Here is a 19,960-nt window from a genome sequence, read left to right on the forward strand (position 1 = left end):
GTCACGTCAGACACACAGATTATTTTATTCATTCTGTTTATTGTTGGTTGATCTGTACATGTGTGACATAATTTCAAAGTCAATTTTGCCCGAATCACTGACGACAAGTTTACAGTAAGCACATCTGCTTTCACCAGAATGACAGACACACTGCTCACTTTGCAACGGAGGGATACATGAATAGTGGCTTCACAGCAACACGTAGATGTTTTAGAGGTCACGTGACTTCTGCTTATGGCAATGGTGACGTGTTTCTGGCTTTCGCTCCCCCTGGTCTCTAAGCTTGCTGTTGAGCAAAAGTAAGAACACGAAGGCATATGATCTGGAAAGTCTGGAGGTTGGCCACGTGTCAAGTTTGACTCCAGTTTTGTTATGAATTGAAAGTATGGATTAGTTCATGTTCACCGTTACACGCGTGGTTTTAAAAGAGCTTGCTAGTTAATAACTTAATAAATGTGAGCTGGGATCTTAAGTTTGTTGTTATATGAACCTCTCAACTGTTGTATTTAGTTGCATATTTATCTCATCTTGTAAATATGACTGTATGGATCATTAGAGAATATTCTGTAAATTAAAAAAGTAAATTTTACATGATAAATATTTGTACTTGAAAGGTTATGTAGTATCGGCAGCTCAGCAGTTTCTGGACCCGCATGACAACTCACCAGCACCCGCACAATCACAGGGCTGAAATCATGGGTCTTCATTCTAGTAGCATTTTAAAATGGTAGAAACAACAGGTGGAAGTGGTTGAAAATGAAACCTATCCTGCTGTTTTAAGTGCACGTTTCAGTCAGGCAAAATCGCCAAAATAAGTGTGCAAAATAAATCTAAACGCATGGTAGTGCAAACGAATATCCAGAGCAGACACGGGTCCTTCTGTAGCGGACATGGAGTCTTTGTCGATTCACAAGGTGGAGACTGTACAACAATACTGGCAGAACGAGTATCAGCTTGGCAAATCTGGTGATCGACCTACTCCTGTTTATAAAAATCTGAATTAAAAAAGTCGTACATACATTCGCGCTCACACATGCAGAAGTAGAAATGTTCAGTGGACCGGTTTCTTCAATGGAATGTCAAAGTCAATAGTCAGAACACAGTTTGTAAACCTCAGTGACACACATCTGAAGATGCGTGTCAGGTGTGAGCTTCTGCTACCAGTTCATAATCCGAAGATGAAAGATGAAACATTCTCCAATGAGATACAGACATTTTTGGCCAAGGCCACTTTTTTTTTTCAAGCGTTTGATCAGAGTTGCTACGTCTTCATCTTCCACAGGATCAAATCCACCCTCCCCCTCTCTCCATTTGTTGCCATGTAATGATATTAACCGTACAATTAAAAAAACAACACAAAAAGGCATTCAGTTCTTTTCATACATGCAGATACAAAACAGTACAATTGTGGCACCCTTGTGTGTTTCCTTGTCCTGTTTCTGTCTTCAAAGTAACACTGGACTCACTGTAGCATCACCCACTGATTGGCGTTTTCTTGCTCTGCGAAGTAAACACTGGTCTAGATTCAGCGGAAGAGCAGGTAATGGACAGGCGGACAGATCAACTGCTCAGAAGAGTAAAACAGTCCAGCTGCTTATCGAGTGGTTGGGAGAATTGGAGCGGTACCATGATAACAAAGCAGCTTGTTCAGAAAGTGGCAGTGTTCTCCGTGTGTTCGTGTGCTCATATCGAGTGGTGTGTCTGGACGCTGAGGGGGAGACATCAGAAGTAGAGAGCAGGCTCGCTGCTGTAGTCGGACAGAGATGAGCTGTCGGCTGGCGTCAGCTACGGTGGAAAAACATACAGAAAACACACACTGAAAAAGATGCTTTTAAAAAAAGACATTATTATTATTATAATTTAAATGATCAGTCATTGAGACCAGATGCTCTGGATGTGGACATATCTGTTGGAGTGTTGCAGTCCACACCACAAAACCCGAGACCGGGATCTGAGCGCACTGAGACCAAGACCAAGACCTCGAGGGCCCGAGATCAAAACAAATGAGGGGGGTGAGACTCAGACTGAGATCAAACTGAATACAGAACAGATTTTTTTCCAAAGAAAACATTTCAGTCCCTGATTTATTTGGAAAAAAATACAACTGTTTTTGTGCTGTAAGAAATAAATGTGTCCGTCCATACGGCTCATAGACTTATGTTCCTGCATTCTGTATTTCAGTCTTGGTCTCACGACCTTCATTGGTCTTGGTCTCGACTCTGTATCAGGTCCTGAAAGCCGTGGTCTCTGTATGCTCTGGTCTCATCTGGTCACAACACTAGTCTGTTGCTGTAGCAAGAGAAGACTGAGTACTATAAAATCATTTCTGTAAAAAGGCTGCTCACCATGACTTCCTCAGTAACTGGGGGTTCCGGGGCAGCGGTGGCTTCCTGGTAAACACTGTCTTCGTGTTTGTAGTCCTGCCAAGCACTGAAGTCCACAGAGTGTTTGGGAACATAGTTGGACAGATCTGGAGCAATAAACATAAAGCATAGTACCAGTTTCATCCAGCAGGCATTGATCACGTCACACAACAAGACAGACAAAGTCGGAGCTCATCGACGTCACCAGCAATGACACTCACAACAGCAGATGGCAGCGAATCATTTACACTCACCATTGCCGTTGCTGTTGGGGGAGCTGGTGAAAGTGGGTCTGGGAATGTGTATGCGTCCCACCATGCTGGGCAGTTCGTCTGGCACCTTCCCATCTGGTTTGGTGTCTTCGTCCTCTTCGCCACTGTCCCAGGTGCTGTTCTCGGAGGGGTACTCGTAGGTACTGTGCAGGCTCACCTCATTGAAGGAGATATTGAGCTGGAAAACAAAGGATAGTAACGTTTGAGAACGATAAATCACAATCATGTTTGAGGATTCAATTATATAAGGATATATTTAACTGAAGGTTTCATTTCACTCCTCCATCAAACCTTGTATCAAACCATGCTAAAACCCAAACCAACATTCATGTGACACAACTGTGTCACATGAACTGTGGTTCAACTCAACACAAAGCTCAACAGGTAACGCAAAATGATTTCAAGGACCTTCGCTTCACCAAGCGCTGAATCACTGCAACACTAAAGTCACGGCAAAGCATTAACTGTAGTGTTGAGCACTTGGTATCTCATTTCTTTTTTAGCTAAATAAAAGGCATTCATTTATCAGCTGCTGCTCAGTTGTTTAAGGCAGGGGATATGAACCTTTTTGGTCTCGGGGCCCACCTTTCCCAGAACCAGTCGGCCCAGGGCCCATACAAGTAACAGAACTGATTCATGACTCTTGATTTCATTTGTGTTCAATAACCATATTCAATCTACTTACACGTAAACAAACCAAAAAGTTGTGAAATGACATGAAACCATGTGATCGTCGCAGAGATATTTATTTGTCATCGAAAGGTCCAACCAGCAGCAGAACCAGGGGCAAGTCATATTCATCAAATTTAGTAAAGAAAAAGAAAAAAATACACTTCACGCAAACTGTTGAGAAAAAAAAAGACAGAATAAAATAAATATAATAAAACCATAGCTAAATATCATAAAATAAAATTTTTATTTGAACTCCAAAAAAGTAAATGAAAGTATTGCCACAAAATGTTTGAATTAATTTTCAAAACTGCTTCAATGGGTGCTTTCATGAACAGTTTTTACTAGGGGACGGCATCACTTTCTTTATCATTTTTTTCTTTTCTCACATTTGCAGCTGTCAAGTCAATTCAAAGACACACTACTGCCAAAAACAGAGTGTCTCACGGCCCTCGCAGCCCAAAGATGTGAAACAAAAAAAAGTTTTTGCGGCTCAACCATGGGCCCCAGCTCTATGGTTAAGAATCACTGGTTTAAGGGGTGTTGAGGGGTGACAGGGAACAGCAGACGCTGTCCCAGCTACAGGCAGACACCAGGTCACCAGTCACAATTGAGAGTCATCTACAAACTTCAGATTTTTCTGGACTGTGGAATGAAACAGGAGTTAACAGAGAAAATGCACAGCCTTCTTTCAACGAGGCTGCATGTCTAACCACCATGTCAGGACATGTATGGCGGATCAAAGTGACTTGCTTGTCGTCCCCGCTCCTGCCAAATGCCGCCAGCACATGCCAATGCTGTCGCTAGTGTAGTTCTCCTTCCATTACCAGACTCTCTAACTCTTCACATGGGTGACCAACAGGGGGAGCTGCAATCATAGCTAGATTTCTTATTTACTTAGAAAAATGGGCAATTGTGTGTGAGCCCTTGAGATTTCTTATTTACTTAAGGGCTGACACACAAATGCCCATTTTTCAAACCTTTCTTAAAACAGCTATCAAAGCCAAAGAGAATTAAGGTTTGATATGTTTAACCAGGAACAAAATGTAACTTTAGATGGCATCTTTGAGAAGACTGTCACAGTGCAATATGCGACATGATTTGTACATGCGAGACTGTATGCCGATCACACGTGGCCTAGTGTTTGCCACACTTGTCTTTGAGTGAATCCCTGAAATAACTTTGACTGTTCAAAAGTCTACCTCTTAAGTCATACTGGATCTAAACTAAACACTAAACTAAACTGCTAGTCTGGGCAGCCATCAGCTGAATGCTCTTACTTGTATTGAACCTCGCTCCACCTACATTGCAGGCCCTGATCTAAATCTGCAATAATCTTCATCACAAGGCCTCAAGCCAACACAAGCACAACACCACGTTCTTGCTAATCGAGGGCTCAACATATTCCCAGAATTTGAAGGTGTGCACTTGATCATTTTATGAAACACACTCTAAAACAAACTATTAATGTGCTAATAGGGAGTTCATTATTAACTGTCTGTGTTGTTCGTCTTTTTATATGTGTTTCAAAACAAAATGGAAAAAAACAGAATTCTGGTTTTTGTTTTCCTCTTGTGATATAAAGAAAACAAATGTTTTTCTTTTCCGTTTTGGAAATGAAAACAGAAAATAACAAAAGAATGAAACACGGTGGTTTGCATTTCTGCCTTCCAGGGTAGAAAAGTCTAGAAGAGGATCAGAATTAAGAATGAATGAGAATTGTATTTTTATTATTAGCATTCAATTAAATAACAACACAGTGAAACTCCACCAGGTGGTAAGACATAGAGCACCTGCAGACGCACCTGAGTAATGGTAAAATCAGAAGAGAAACAAACATCCAGGAAATCCAAGCCGCAGTGATGTGACAAGCAATGGATAGCAAATTGAATACTTGACGGAGATATTGGTTTTGGGTTTGAGACCGTCCTCAAGTGGGACTCACAAATGGAATAAGACAAAGGGAGAAGGAAAGAGTGTTGACAAGAATTAGTCTGATGACAGGGGGCAGTGGAAGAAAAACTTCAAAGAGACGGGAAAACAAGAGTGGAAGTTGAAGTCAAGTTTTAAAGTGAATGAACAGATAAGAACCGATAAATGTAATTTATAAAGTTAAGAGGAAACAACAAGCTCACACCTATAAACATCAACAGACACAAGCCAATTCCAGATCCAGACTAACCTCTATTTAACTAAGAAGCATTAACAGTGTGAGGTCACGTCTCCTCCATGGAAAACAAGCAAATAAGTAAGGTCTGGGGCATTAAGAGATTAATTCCAACTATGTAATAACTGACAAAAACGATTAATCAGTCCAAATAACATTTTTTTTTCACACAGAACATTTATCAGTAGCAATTCCAGGTGCACCACATTATATATTGGGACATCATAACACTAGGAGACTGTGTGAAGTGATGGACAGAAGCATTAATATTTTAAAAAATTCAAAACAGAATAGAGGGATAAAAATGTTCTGAGGACCTTGATGTTTACGCTTATGTGTATACTCAGAATTTCAATTTGATAATTCTGGCATCAAATACTATAATGTGATCGATTGTCATTAATAAATAATAAGAAAAAATGTACTATTTACTGAGCCCACCCAAAAAATACATAAATAAAGATGGCAACACTTTGCATAATCCAGACAAATGTAAATAAACCATCTGGAAACAAATCGACTCGATAATGCAGCACAAAAACATTCCAACAGTGTCATCACTTGTTGTTTTACACAAAGAGAAGGTCTCAGGCTATTTTTCAGAGGAACACAGTCTTTCTGTTCCTCTGGCAAGTCTTTAAAAAAAGTGTTTCCTTGTTAAACCACCATCCTGTCTTAGAGGAAGTTTCCAAAAGTCTGGCCTATCAATAAATCAGGCTAACCGCTGGGCTTGCTTCCTTTTTCACTGTCCTCTCAGTTCATCTGCCCACAGGAAGCTCTGCATCGCTACCTCAGATGATGAGTGCACCTCTTAAGGATGATGCAACATAAAGTGCGAAAGAGTCAAAATGCAGGGGCATCAATGTACAAAAATATTTACATGACAATGAATGATGAATATTGGAAGAATCATGCAGGAGTTCAGGTCTCTTCTCATGAATGTGTTGCATGATCACACATCTTCACCTCATCTTTCTTTCTCTTTGAGCAATTCAAACTACAGAAGCGAGTCAGGAACGTACTACTCACAGGTCTGAGTTTCTTTTTCAATAATAGCCCTGGATTCAAGCAGAAAACAGCAGAGATGGATCTTATTTTCCGCGCTAAAGTATATGGACTTAGGCAGTTTCTGCTCTAATAAAAGCAAGCTGTCCAGTAGTAGTAGTCCCATATAAATGACTGGACTACACCCTGCCCTGTGGAAGCAGAGATACACACCAGCAGGATTCATATCAAAACACATAATGCCCAATAGAAGTGGGAGCGGAGCTTTTGTGTGATGTTCCACTGGCACAACCTGATTAACACTGGTCGGAAGACAGCCTCCTGTGTGTGTGTGTGTGTGTGTGTGTGTGTGTGTGTGACTGAGTGTCCATTCAGTAGAAGCCACATTTCAGCAAATGAGGGCAGCCATGCTGAGTGGCCTGGAAAACAATTCCTGGCAGTGTTCCTGTGGCGTCCATTGGTGGAAGGATACTGAAGTCATGATTTAGAATATTTTATGCTGGGCATGGATGCACAGACTGATGGTGTGTGTATTCAAGTCGAAAGAGCCACAGATTTCAGAGGTCTCAAGTCCATCTGTCTTCATCTTTGCTAATCTCATCAAAGAAAAACAGATCACCATTTTCCATAAAAGAAATGCAGCATGTTTTTGTCTGCGACCCCTTTACATTATACTGTCCTTTTATTTGAACTACTTACAGTAAAAAGCCCCCGCTCGCCACTTCCCAACTGGATTGCATGAAGTTTGAACAGACAGTGATTTGAAGGCCAAATCCCACTGGCAGTGACAGGACTGTGTCAAGAGGGTCAACAGCTACCATGATACAACTGACAGTGATGTGCTTAACTCTATTGGCAGATTGAGCTATTATAAAATTCTGAATGAGTCCCACTCTATGAAAGGGTCATAAAATATAGACACTAAAATAAGACACTAAGATGGACAAGGACAAAGAAGCATTTTATATAATCAATTCAATATACATTTATTTTAATTCACAATTGATTCATTGATGTATGCAAAAAAAAACCTACAGTTTTAGTAGCAAATCTAAACATTCATTCTAAAAAATATGTCTGTGCTGCCCATAGCCCCTGACAAAAATCATTTGCATTTGATAACCAGTGTTTTGATTCGTCTTCCTAACTGCACACTGTTAGCACTTTGTGCTACTTACGATGAAGTTGACATGAAGTCAACATCTCAAACCACCCAGGCACGTTCCCTTTAACTCATCCACAAATTAACCCCAAAATTAAAGTGATAGAACAAACTACACAACCCAAGCGTAATACTACATCACTTTTAACTTCTTCAAAGTTGTGTCGACAACTCCCTCCGACCTGCAAATGTGATATTAAAAGAGACAATTTTATGAAGGAAATGCACTTTGTATTCCAGAAATATTTGGCGCATGAAATGAAGTGGATAAATACAGCAAGTGTAATGATCAAAAATGGAAAATAAATGTTTGGAACAGCGAAGGCCAAACCAAAACATATTCACAGAAATGATATTGACGATTGAAAATAATAATTGCTACGTGAGTGAAATCAGACGTGGAAGCGAGTAACGGAGTGTTACGGGTGTTGATCGTTGTGTGAACAGCAGAGCGGCTCGTGGGTGCTAGATCGGGCTGGCGTGGGCGATGAGCAGTGCCCAGCGTAAAAATCTGTGTTTACACTGTCGTGTCTCCAGACTAAATGAGTCAGTGCCATAACACTACTCTCATTGGAGCTGTGGGTGTGTGTGTGTTTACCTGCACAGACGGGGTGGGATCACTTGACTGATAAGAGATATTAAAATAGAAACACCTCATGAGAGCTAGTGGAAAAGATTTCGCAACTTTATCATCCACTGTGCTGTTAGTTACTTAAGGACTCGGTTGGACTCACCCAACAATTCGTACAAAGAGCATGCTGGGATCGCCCACAGAAGTTCGACTGCAGGTCATTTTCTTTGTTCGGCACAGTCACAGATGATACAGAAGGAATAAAATAACAAACACACTTTTTATTCAGACTGTATGGCTTGTGCTAGGTCACCAGAGTTTACATCCCGATAGGATTTGAAATGGGTTACGACAGCCAACACACTCAAGTTCTATCTTCTTATTTTTTTTCTTGTCAGCCAGTGTAATCTGACTGCACCTGGTTCGAACAGCAATTGGAGGTATGATAGTTTAATTTCTGAAGAACAGGAAAGAGAATTACCCGGGCATTAGTTTCTCGCTGTTGTCATGTGATGTCCCACCATAGCAAAAGAAGCATCTCTTCATCCACCAACTTTCATGACGTATTTAAAAGGTTGAATGCACAGGTATGTGTAAAACAAGCATTGGAAGATACAGCAAATAAGGAGCATAACTGGCAACACAGAGTGGACACACACATGGTTACAAAAATCCTACATACAATTATTCATCTGCAAATAAAATCAAATATATACACTTCCATTTTTCATATTAATAAAATTTTTTTTTTGCCCTTTGTAGCAACACTTTTTAAAATCCACAATGTATCTCAAATGGAATTTTGCACTAATATCTTGCAGGGTATCAATATTGAGTCTGTAATTTCAGTGTCGTGATAACCCAAAAGAGCCCTTGCAAACATAAAAAGGATATCAGTTCGAGTAAATTCACTTAATTTGTGATTCTCTTTTTTCCAAGTTGTTTGTCCTGCTGTGTAAAAAGTTACAGTCCCAAATTGAATGCTGCTGTAAGGCATGAAATAACAGAAGAGGACAAAAAAAGGACAAATATAAGAATGAAAGGGCAAATATTGAGCCAATCTGTAACACCTATTCATAGATTGAACCAAAATAACATATTATAACAAATCATAGATTAAGAGCAGACGGTATCTGAAAGTGTATCGGTGTGATGAACAGATGTTCATGATAAGTCATGAACGTCGATGCAGCTGAGCCTAAAAATGAAGAGGTTCACAGACGTGAGCACTTTCACTTCCTTCTCTGAAGAGCTTGTGACCTCAAATTAGCAAAGATACTGAGAAACAGACCTTGGACCACATTCCCATAAAAATCCACTACTCAGTTACTGTTTATTTTACCGCTGCTGCTGCTGTCCAATATCCCCACTGTGGGACTAATAAAGGTTATCTAATCCAGTCCAATTTAAATCTAGGGTCGGGGTCTAGCATCTACAGGCACATACTCATGGGTTCATGCAAGAAAAGCGCCACATCAGCATTTGACGTCAAAGGGTCTGAGAAGAGAGAGAGTGTGCGCTCTGATCCTGGAATCCTAATGATGAGATAGAATGGCCTCAGTTAGCGTTGCCCCGGCGACAGGTGCCATGGATATACGACGACAGAGGGGAAATGGGAGCGTGCAGTGAGATAGGCATGGGAGGAGGGGCAGGGGAAGGGAGTCAAGTTTGTCCATGTAAGCAGAAAAAGACATGATTGCACCGTTTCAGTGTGTAGGGAATGAAACGTTTATTCAATCACCTCACGTCTTGAAGAATGAACCTGCAAATAAACACTCTCTTGCAATGTAAGATAACTTAGGGGTGATGGGGAAATATCAGCATAGAGGGAAGCACCTGATCTAATGACATTCAACTGGCATATCATAGGGCAAAAAAACTCTTTCACTCAACCACGCTTTCATATATAGATCCTCATCCTACCATCTTACTAATGCACTCCAGTGACACACACTAAATAAATCATGACAATGATAGCTCACTGACTTGTAATTACACTTAGCAGGTTTGCAAAACTGCCTTTGAGCATGACGTGTTTCTGTGACATTCATTCTTTCATACATTTACTCCGCTATTTATTAACCAATAAAACGTGGGAATGAACCACTCGCACAGGTTGAAATCTGTACAAATACTGCAGGAAGATACCACTTATTCACAAGATGACACAAGAGCATACTGCCATATCTGTTTGTGACTTGATAAATCAATTTTAGCCTACTGCGGTCTGGTCATATACAAAGGTTAATCAGTGACTCGAAGATTTCATAGGTGTGACTGCGTGTGTGGGGGTGTGGTCCCTTTGCATGGAGGCATAACAGTGGGACCCTCTAAATCCAAACTATGAATTTGAGAAAACCTTGTCAGTAATCCCAACTTATTTATTTTCTGTTACAAAATTGCAATGTACATGAAAGCACCAGTGGGCATGATCAAACAGTTGTAAGAGAAAAGTGGGGAAGACAGACAGAGAACCCACAGGATATCGAAGGGTTCATTGAAGGTTTTGGGGAAAGTGATGGCGAACAGCAGCTTATTATGCTGCTGTAAAAATGTGTGTGACTGAAATCCTGACCAGCAATATTTACGATTACCATTAACTGAACTAGCAGCTATTCTGAAACATGTTGCCGTACACAGTCGCTTAACATTGTATCGAAGTACATCGTAATACATAGCACATAGTACATAGTGACAGCTATGAAATAATCTACTTTTTGTCAAACACATACGATTCTGCTGTGCCGTAGAAACTTCATGAGGAAACCTATAAATGGTATAAAGAACATTTCTTAGTGATCCAATTTCTGAATAACCAAGCTAAGACTTAAAACGTCTAACAGCTTTCCAATTGTTCTCATCATCACACAAAAAAAACAGGGCTAAAAAACTTCAACTTAAACAACAATTTCATTCCCATCCATAATAAGAAGCTAGCAAATTCTTACATTCACAGTGGCCTACATGAACTGGAGCCTACACAGATGCATCACTAAAGAAAGTCCATCTGGGAAGTGGTAAAGGTATAAATGTGAGGGTGTAGGTGTATGGTGCAGGAACAGTGAGGGTGGAGTGATGAAGGAAGCCTGCTGTCTGGTGAATAATTAAACACAATGGACTTTCACACATGTACTTCAATCCAACAATGTAAATGTGGGACCTTCCTGAGCTTCCCATAGGTTTTAGCTGTTTATATTTCAATTGTTTTTCACCCCACATTTGTTTGTATGACATTTACCAACCAGAGGTATTAAAGAAACAACTCGCGGTGATGCTGATGACAGATACAAGAGTTGCCAAAATAATAATAAGAATTATTTAGAAATGTACAGTTCATAGTGTTCTTTTATATAACTGAGTGGTCAAAGCCATTGCTGTGGTAATCCAGCGACTTCTGGAAATTGATCAAGTCAGAATTAGTTCTGTAATCTTCATCCAAAACTAACTGTGCTAATAGCAAAAATTTCAAAATATGACGCAAGAGTTTTTACACACAGTTTCAACAACGTTTGATGAATTGTTGTCTGGCCATAGTTGAAAATGGACAATGGCGTGAATCAAAATGCCAGATCCATGTCTCTCTGTGAACAGCTGGTCCAGATAGTTTTGAAAGTGATGACGTCACAGACCTGTCTGCCTTGACTCTCTCCTCAAAACTTGCCACTTCACAACAATGCCGGCGCACTGCATAGTAGTCTACTTTCGGCAACAACTGCTCAGCTTATTGTTAATATTAACACCAAATCATCAACTACTCTGTCATTACAATGAGCACCAGACGATCATTGTTAACACAGAAGTGCTTCTTATGCGAAGCACACACTACAGAGAAGCCAGTCTCAAACACAAGTTTGATATTTTGAAAAAACTTTATTTTCTCAGACCATAGTCAAATAACAACTCCCTAGGGTGTGGATGGAGCACTAATCAGGTGACCATGGAGCTGCTAAAAATGCTAGTAACATGAAAAACTCAAGTCCTCTTTTGACTCAAAATAAAAGCTCCACTGTGTATAGTCTATAGCGATAAATGTTGTAATGCCATTGTGCTGATGCTATCACCACCTATTTTCAAGTGGACCTTTGTATCCCAAAGTGATGCAGAAGTCATCTTTCAGCATTGCACTTTGATGCATGACGACATATTTCACCTTTCACGGCACATCTTGATTGAGTAGCACATCACGTAAAAGACAGATAGAGGTTGGGGTTCGGGCAGGGGAAGATAAACTGTTCCACAAAGGGTCGCAGTGGGATCAGGTTTTAGTTACAACCCATCAAGAGGACACCTTTTCACCAATCAGATGTCCACAAACTGTTATACTTATAGAGTGCCTGATCATTTGGAACAACAAAATCTAACCTGCCTCCTGCTCCTGTGAATCGGGATTTGGCCGCATACTTCATCCCAACTGGAGTGCTACGCCTTGTCTCAGGAAGCTCTCCACGGGGGGTGAGCTGCTCGCCTCAGGTGACTCTGCACGAGATGCCAGAAACTAGCGCTACTCCACACAAACATGATAGATGCCGGGCAGCAAGGAGTCTGATCGCTGTCCGAGCAGGCAACATCATTCAAAAACAACTTGGCAAACTCCCAGAACACAAAGGTGTGCAGCTGCAGCTGCAGGAAACTGGTGCTGGGGAACTGGAACGCTGTACAGTGGTCCAGGACTAGGCATATAAACATCTGATTTTATTGACAGATTGATTTACTTCAATGAATAATGTTGGGATCTAACTGTTGCTGTGCTGTTGCTACTGCCGCGATCTCACAGCTATGAAAGCTGTCTGCATGAGGAGAACAGCAAGGATGAAAGACACTTGTTTTTCTGAACTTACTGAAGATTACCAGACTATTCATTGATCATTTCTGACGTCTGGATCTGTACTTCACTGTTAAAAATCTTCTCTGTCGTCAGTAATCTCTCTCACTTTGTTGAAATAGTTGTGCGAGCAGTGTAGCTAAATGAAGGTGGTCCGTATTACGCATGTGTCCACTATTTTATTCATTTATTCGTAAAATAAACATAACACTTGTTCATGTATACGTTTGGCTGAGAAGCACCACATTCTGTTACAGCCGAGGCGGAGGTCCGTCATCAGTTAATATCTGAGTTGTTGAGTAGCGACAGAGAAAGAAGAACTTGGGCCACCCGAGACAGAATCCACAGTGTGAAAAGCCCCTTAAAGGACTGGTTTATGGTCACGCTCCTTTGGCTCTGTAGACAAGTGTGTCATGTGATATACATAGCACCTCGAATGATCATGCACATTTGATGCAGTGGGTTCTTGGAGGCGTCGTCAGTGTAGCTGTATACCTGTTATACAGGTATAGCCAAGTGATATCCGAGTCAAAGCAGTGATGAGAGCTCACAGTCAACCCTTACCCCTCATATGGGAAAGTCATGCAGTAGTAGACATAATTCACTCTGGTGAAACACCTATGCATCAGCTTGCAACATGGAAGGCTGCCTTCAGCGTCAACACTGGACACAAAAGGACACTTGAGATTGTCACTGTTTGACACCTTGACCGTGAGAACGTCTTACCACGTAAAACAACGAATTAACGCAATAATGCAGAATTTTATCAACTTTACAAGCTATAGCTTTAAATGTAAATTTGATTTAAATTTCTTTTTTTTTTGTTTGAAGCCACTCCATTACAATGTGAGATTTTATTACTAAAGAAAAAACCTTGATTGATTCAACCTGACAGAGCTACACTAGAACTAGGATATGCTACGCACCAGTATAGTCAATCAAGAATACCAGCTGAGCTTAGTAAAAAGGCATAAATCCCAGCAACGTGCAGGAAATTGAGTTGTTTCAAGAGTATATATATATTCCACTTGGGTGTATCTGATGCAAATGAAGGATTTGGCGTCCTACATGAAGCTGCACTTGACCTACATAACTATTCCACAATTCCTTCCAGACAGAGAAGAGCTCAGAGAAAGCTGGAGGCCTGGGGACGGGCCTTATTAACCACTACTGCAGGAGAACTGTATGTACAGGATGGGGAAAAAGTGTGGCGAGGAGCTTTTGGAGAAACACCCAAGATAGTGCAGGAGACAGCCCTCGATACTGTACCATGAAATTAGAACAAGCGGCTGGAGTTTTAGGGAAGCCTAAGTTATCCACTATGGTCAGAGAATTTCAATCCTGACGTGCAAGTGGAACATTCAGTCGAAGCCAAGTTTCTCATAAAAAAAAGTTTGGGATTGCAGGAAAGAGAGGGCTGAGACCGCCAATTGTAGCCTGGAAGGCTGAGCCCAGGCCTGATTCAGAGGCTGGTCCTACACAGAAGCAGCAATGAGTGAAAATTCCACACAAATTGCACTGGTCATGCCCAGTCTCTGTGCCTTTGTAATTGCCTGAACAGCCACGCTTGAAAAGAAATGGATCATAAAAATCCAGGCTTTGATGATGACAAAGCGAGGGGAACAAAAGTGTTGTTTTTGAAAGGGGCACAGAAGGACAACAGGAAGCCTTTATAACATTCAGAAACGCTCTTTCATTTCCACGATTTATAAAAAAAAAAAAAAGTAAGAGCCAACTCGGCGAAAGTAGTAGAATAGTCCAGTTATTAGAAGAGTATGGGGGGGTTTACCTTGATCTTGAAGTGATTAGGTAAAACATTCTGAATAGTGTAAAGGGATGACTTTAAAGGTCTCACATTTATGATGCCTCAACAATTGAAATCTAACATTCAATTAATATTTGAAGGAATTATGGCGACTGTGGTCCACAACCACCTCAGGGCGTCACACAATTCTACGCAGCAATTTTTACACAACACCACACATGGTCTTCAAAGTCAACATCAAACACTAAAGGCTGAATGTGGGTAAAGAAGTGATAGGAAAGTTCATGTCTCTCACGTCCCATTGCTGCGAGACACATTACAGCAGCCATAAATTCCGGCCCAGGGAATGATTCATGTGATCATAATTTCTGGTAACTATCGCCAGTCAACCTCAGAGCACTTTAAAGGTTGTACTTGAAACAATAATAAGCACCAGATTAAATAATCTGAAAAGATAATACGGCGTCATGACATTTTGATAGCCTGAATAATCCCAGTTGTTGACCCTCCCATGCATTGTGTCCACTACTGTGGACAGTGTAAAGTTGGGCCGCTGTATGCACGAGTCCTAATGTGAATGCTTTGCAACAACAACTTCAGTGGGCACTAGTGGGTCATGCCATGCGCTGCTAATCATTGGTCAGGTGTGGCAAGTGAAAAATTAATTTAAAAAAACAACCAGTTTGACACAAGACGACCAGCAGTTTACTTGCAGACAAAAACAATTGATCCCAATAACACAGACTAATCACACATAACATTTTTTTCTGACACCAATTCCAGGTGCACCACATTATACAATGTGATGTCATAGCCACAACATGAATGACGAAAGAAACTGAATGAGATGACGGCCAGAGAAAAAAAGAGAAAGTTTAGGACAGAAACACAAAAAAATATTGCACTACATGCAATCTAATACTAATAATACTTGTGCGCCCTGATACCTGCATTTTTTTTGTCTGTTATTTCTGAAAAATCCTTTAAGGGTAACAGCAGCTGTTTTTGACAAGAGTCCAGCAGTTAAATGAGCTACTAAGTGATGATGCCAGCTGCTAAAAACACACATTAAAGTGCTATCAAATAACTATAATCTGATACATAATCTAATAATCATCATGCCACATTTAAGATTTAGCACCGGGTTTCATTTTCCTACCATTTAAAAGCCTCAGATAGAAAAATATTTGATTTTTTTGTTAGGGTCTTATTTAGTTTTGCTGCCTCTGAAGAACTTCGAAACAAAATCCATCCCTCTTAACAAAACGTCTGGGTAACCCCTGCTCTAAATCCTATAACCTCTATCTTGTTATCAGTTTAAAGTTATTGAAGAGAAGAGCTCAGTTCAACTCAGTTGGGTGATCACATCCAAAATCTTCAACAGCTATCAACAACAGCTAACACTGAACTACAACGACAGAAACAGACCAGTGGATTCAAAACAATCCGAACAGACAGTTACACACTTAATGAGTGTCCAAGTTCATTGCCCTGCATGTACTGTAAGAGACCGGCTGTACTTGGAAACGGGAGGATTACAATTGACCGGGTCAAGGAACCTGTCTGAGACAGCAACCTAGATTGAAAAGCTGCCAGGCTGCTCAAACTATTCACCATCAGAAACAATGGACCTGAGCCTTCCGGACTAGACAGGCTGTTGCTGTGCAACTTTTGGCTGAGAAGGCACTGGTGGCATCAAAATCCTCGCAGCGAGCCAAGATCAGAAGATGTCTCTAGATAACTCCAGCTAGCAGCGCGGCACAAGCACAAAAATTAAATCATAAAATCAGTGTGAGCATGCCGATGGCAACATTCTCTAACTGTTTATTAATTTCTTAAATAAAAGTGACAGAAGGCCAAGAAAGGTAAATGCATTCACCTATGTCAAATACTAGAATGAAACCCAGGAAGTTGTTCAACCAATGTAGCACACTGTCACCTGTTCACTCGTATTACCAAATAGCTGGTTTCACCTTGAGTAAGCAGTTCTGACAGAACATACATTCACTTCCTCATCATAAACAATTGAGAATATAGCTCGCATCATCACTGAAGCAACGGAGTGTACAAACTGGTGATGTCAGCTGGCACTAAACACAACAGGGTGACCATGTACGAGCATACACAGGGAATCATTTTCCACACGTGTCATAGGTCAGAGTACACGATTTGCTTCCCCACAGCCAGTCATTTGTGCCACATCACATTGGTTCAACAAGGAGGGCGCAGAGCATGCAGTTGTAAGTGGCTGATGTGTATACACATGATTTTAATCCTCTAATCCCCAAACCGGGTCAAGCGAAGACTTGAAAACCAGCGTTGAATTCAAGGATTAAAGAAAAGGTGAGGACACTGAATTCCGCATGTTTCAAAATAAACAGTGGGAGTGTAGGAGTGCTGCTGCAGAAAAACGTGGACTGAGGAAAAACATCCAAATTCAAACCCTGACAAGACAAGAGATGTAAGAGTGGGCTGGTGCCTTGCCTCACATTTACTAATCAAACATAAGAATGCGGAAACACACTGAATTATTTAGCAAAACAACAGAGATCAATTCCTACCTTCTTGCCTGTGGAGCCCGTTTTTGAGAGGCAGGATTTTGCCAGGGACAGGTAGCCACCGACGACCTCGATCTCCTCCACAGCAGGGTAGCGTTTCTTCAGCAGGGTGCCCAGCTGAGTGTATGGAGGCTGTTGGGTCGGAGTGCCTGAAGGAGTCTCACTGGACACTTCCTGCTGGGGCTCAGGCGAACTTGGCAGAGCTTCTGACTCCCCCCTCCTTTTAGGCACCACGGTGAAGGTGTTACCCTTTCTTCTCTGGACTAAAGGGCTTGGAACAGGGACGCGTTTTGGGGACTCCACTTCGATGTCGTCGATGTTTGTTATAGGCAGGTGGTCTGTGGGTGGGGGTGTGGAGGGGATAGGAGATGAGGCAGGAGATTCGATTGGGGAAGGGCGTGTGGCAGGTGGGGGTGAGAGGGGTGATCTCAGACGAGCTGGTGACGAAGGGGGCGACGTTACGGCCGGTGGGGGAGAGGGAGTGGGGTCGGGAGCAGAGATGTGAGGAGCTACAATTGGACCAGACTTTGGTGGTGTTATCGCCCTAACAAGCTCTTTCTTGTCCTGTTGTATACGCTCCTGCTGTGGAAGTGCAACACCTGGTGTTGCGGGGCTAATGGTCGGCATGCCTGGTGTGGGCCGCTCCGGCCCTCTAGGAGCGGGCGAAGACTTGATGGGACTGGGTGGAGCGGGGACACCAGCTGATGATGAGAGGCGCCGTTTGGGTATCACTGTGAAAGAATTGCGTGACTGAAGACGCAGATTTGCCAAAGCTTTTGCTTGAACATCTCCGTCAGGAATTTGGGCAAAGTCCGGTTTAGGCGACGGGCGGAACTCAAAGGCAGGGGAGCTGTGGGACATTTTAGACAGGTTGGGAGTGGGCTCGGCGTGGGAACGACGGCTTTCTGGAGAGCATGGCACCTGTGGACTGAGGGTCACACGCGTGCCCTCCGAATCTGTGTGTGAGATGGGCTTTGTTTTCCCGCTGTCGGACTCATCTCTGGGAGCAACAGCTACACTTGAGCTACTGGTATCAGGAAGAGCAGACTTTGGCTTTGGTTCCGAGGACGGGCTTCTCTTAAATACAGGCGATGATGGCACCCGATTGCCAACCAGCCTTTGCTTTGGCACCAGGTCTTGATGTGGCTTTGGCCAGAGTCTCGGCCTGCTGCTGGCACTGCAATCTAGGTCAAGAAGGTTCTCTGTGCTACGGGACTTCTTCTGCAGCTTCCCATAGTTACTGTCAAACTTCTGAAGCATCCGACTGACCCTTCCCTGAGCACCACCAGTCTCAAAAACGGAGCCTTCGTTGCCAGGGAGGCCCAGAGTACTGAGGTTCTCCTCACTCTTGCTTAACGTGGTGTCATAAATCACCACTTCCTTGGCTCTTATCTCAGTCACAGCACTCCCTCTCCGGTCCAGGAGGTCATTCAGAGAGCTATAACTACTGACACCATTTTGCTGCCAGTTATGTCCACTTTTAACTCCACTGCCTTCAGGAAAATAATCCGGGTCCGACTCGATGATAATGATGTTCTCGGCTCTGATAGTCCGGATACCAGGCACGCTACCATACAGCTCCAGGATGTGCTGGACCGGGCGCGCGGCGTTCTCCTGATCCTGCCGCTTCCTGCGCTCCTTCTCCAGTTTGATGAAGGGGTTCTCCTCCAGCGGGCCCAGGCTCTCTTGGAGCACCAGACTCTCGGGTCCATCACTCTCCCTCGGTGCGGACCTCTCGGTAGCCGCTGGTCGCGTCTCTTTGTTGTGGGCGAAATGTTGATTGGCCGTGGTGATGGTATAGTTCCGGCCGGCGCCGTTCACATTCGCCGGCTGCTCAGAGTTGAGCCGCAGAGGACCAGTCCCATTCGTGCCCTCCGCAGCCGCCCCAGACCCACCGCCCTTTGCCTTCCGTCTCTCCAGTATCTCTCGCTTCCAGGCCGGCATCCTGGGGCTCTCTTGTCCGGCTTCTTGGCGGAGAACGCGCACGTCTCCTCCGCCAGACATCTCGAGGGCTTTTGTGGAGAGTGAAAACGAAGCACAGGCTGAGACGAGATCCCGCCGGAGTCTTTTTCAATTCGATGTACCGGCAGAACCATTCACCGCTAACACAGACACATCCTGCGGCTGCTCCTCTCGGTTTCCTCCGTTTCCTCGCCGCGGCTCGTCTGTCTCGCACTGCGCGTGGTACCGCCCTCTCCATCACAGGCGCGTGTCATCACTCCTTACAGCCAGCTGATTGGTCAATACCAGTGAGGCCACGCCCGCTTTGAGGCGAAACCTTTCCTGCGCCATTGTTGTCTCGACTTGTCAATCAACAAGCCCGCCCCTCATAATAATAATAACACTGAATGCGTTCTGCCTTTGGCTTCAGATCAGATACAGCACTGTGAACAGCAGTAAATGTCTTATTAGCAATGTAGTTTCACTTTATGACGCTAAACATTTAGATTTCTAACTTGAAGCTCATACGATTTCGTTTACTTACGTGCATGTATGTGACTACTGACGATGCACGATTAAATTATAAGTCAATAAAATAAATGGAAATGAATCAATAAATTACGTATATAGTATTAAATAATCATATATCTTGTTTGTACGTTTGG

At 42.6% G+C, this 19,960-nt stretch overlaps 1 protein-coding gene across 1 annotated transcript; it reads right to left on the minus strand.

Annotated features, from left to right (window-relative positions):
* Window positions 1-19: 19 nt before the first annotated feature.
* tprn (taperin) lies at window positions 20-19,519 on the minus strand. The gene is made up of 4 exons (XM_053887952.1): window positions 17,358-19,519; window positions 2,618-2,813; window positions 2,346-2,470; window positions 20-1,785 (listed from the first exon to the last, which is right to left on the minus strand). Exons 1-4 carry the CDS (start codon window positions 19,356-19,358, stop codon window positions 1,723-1,725), a joined length of 2,385 nt encoding a protein of 794 aa, XP_053743927.1. The 5' UTR covers window positions 19,359-19,519; the 3' UTR covers window positions 20-1,722.
* Window positions 19,520-19,960: the final 441 nt, after the last annotated feature.

This window comes from Synchiropus splendidus, chromosome 1, assembly GCF_027744825.2.
Source record: "Synchiropus splendidus isolate RoL2022-P1 chromosome 1, RoL_Sspl_1.0, whole genome shotgun sequence".
NCBI lineage: Eukaryota > Metazoa > Chordata > Actinopteri > Syngnathiformes > Callionymidae > Synchiropus > Synchiropus splendidus.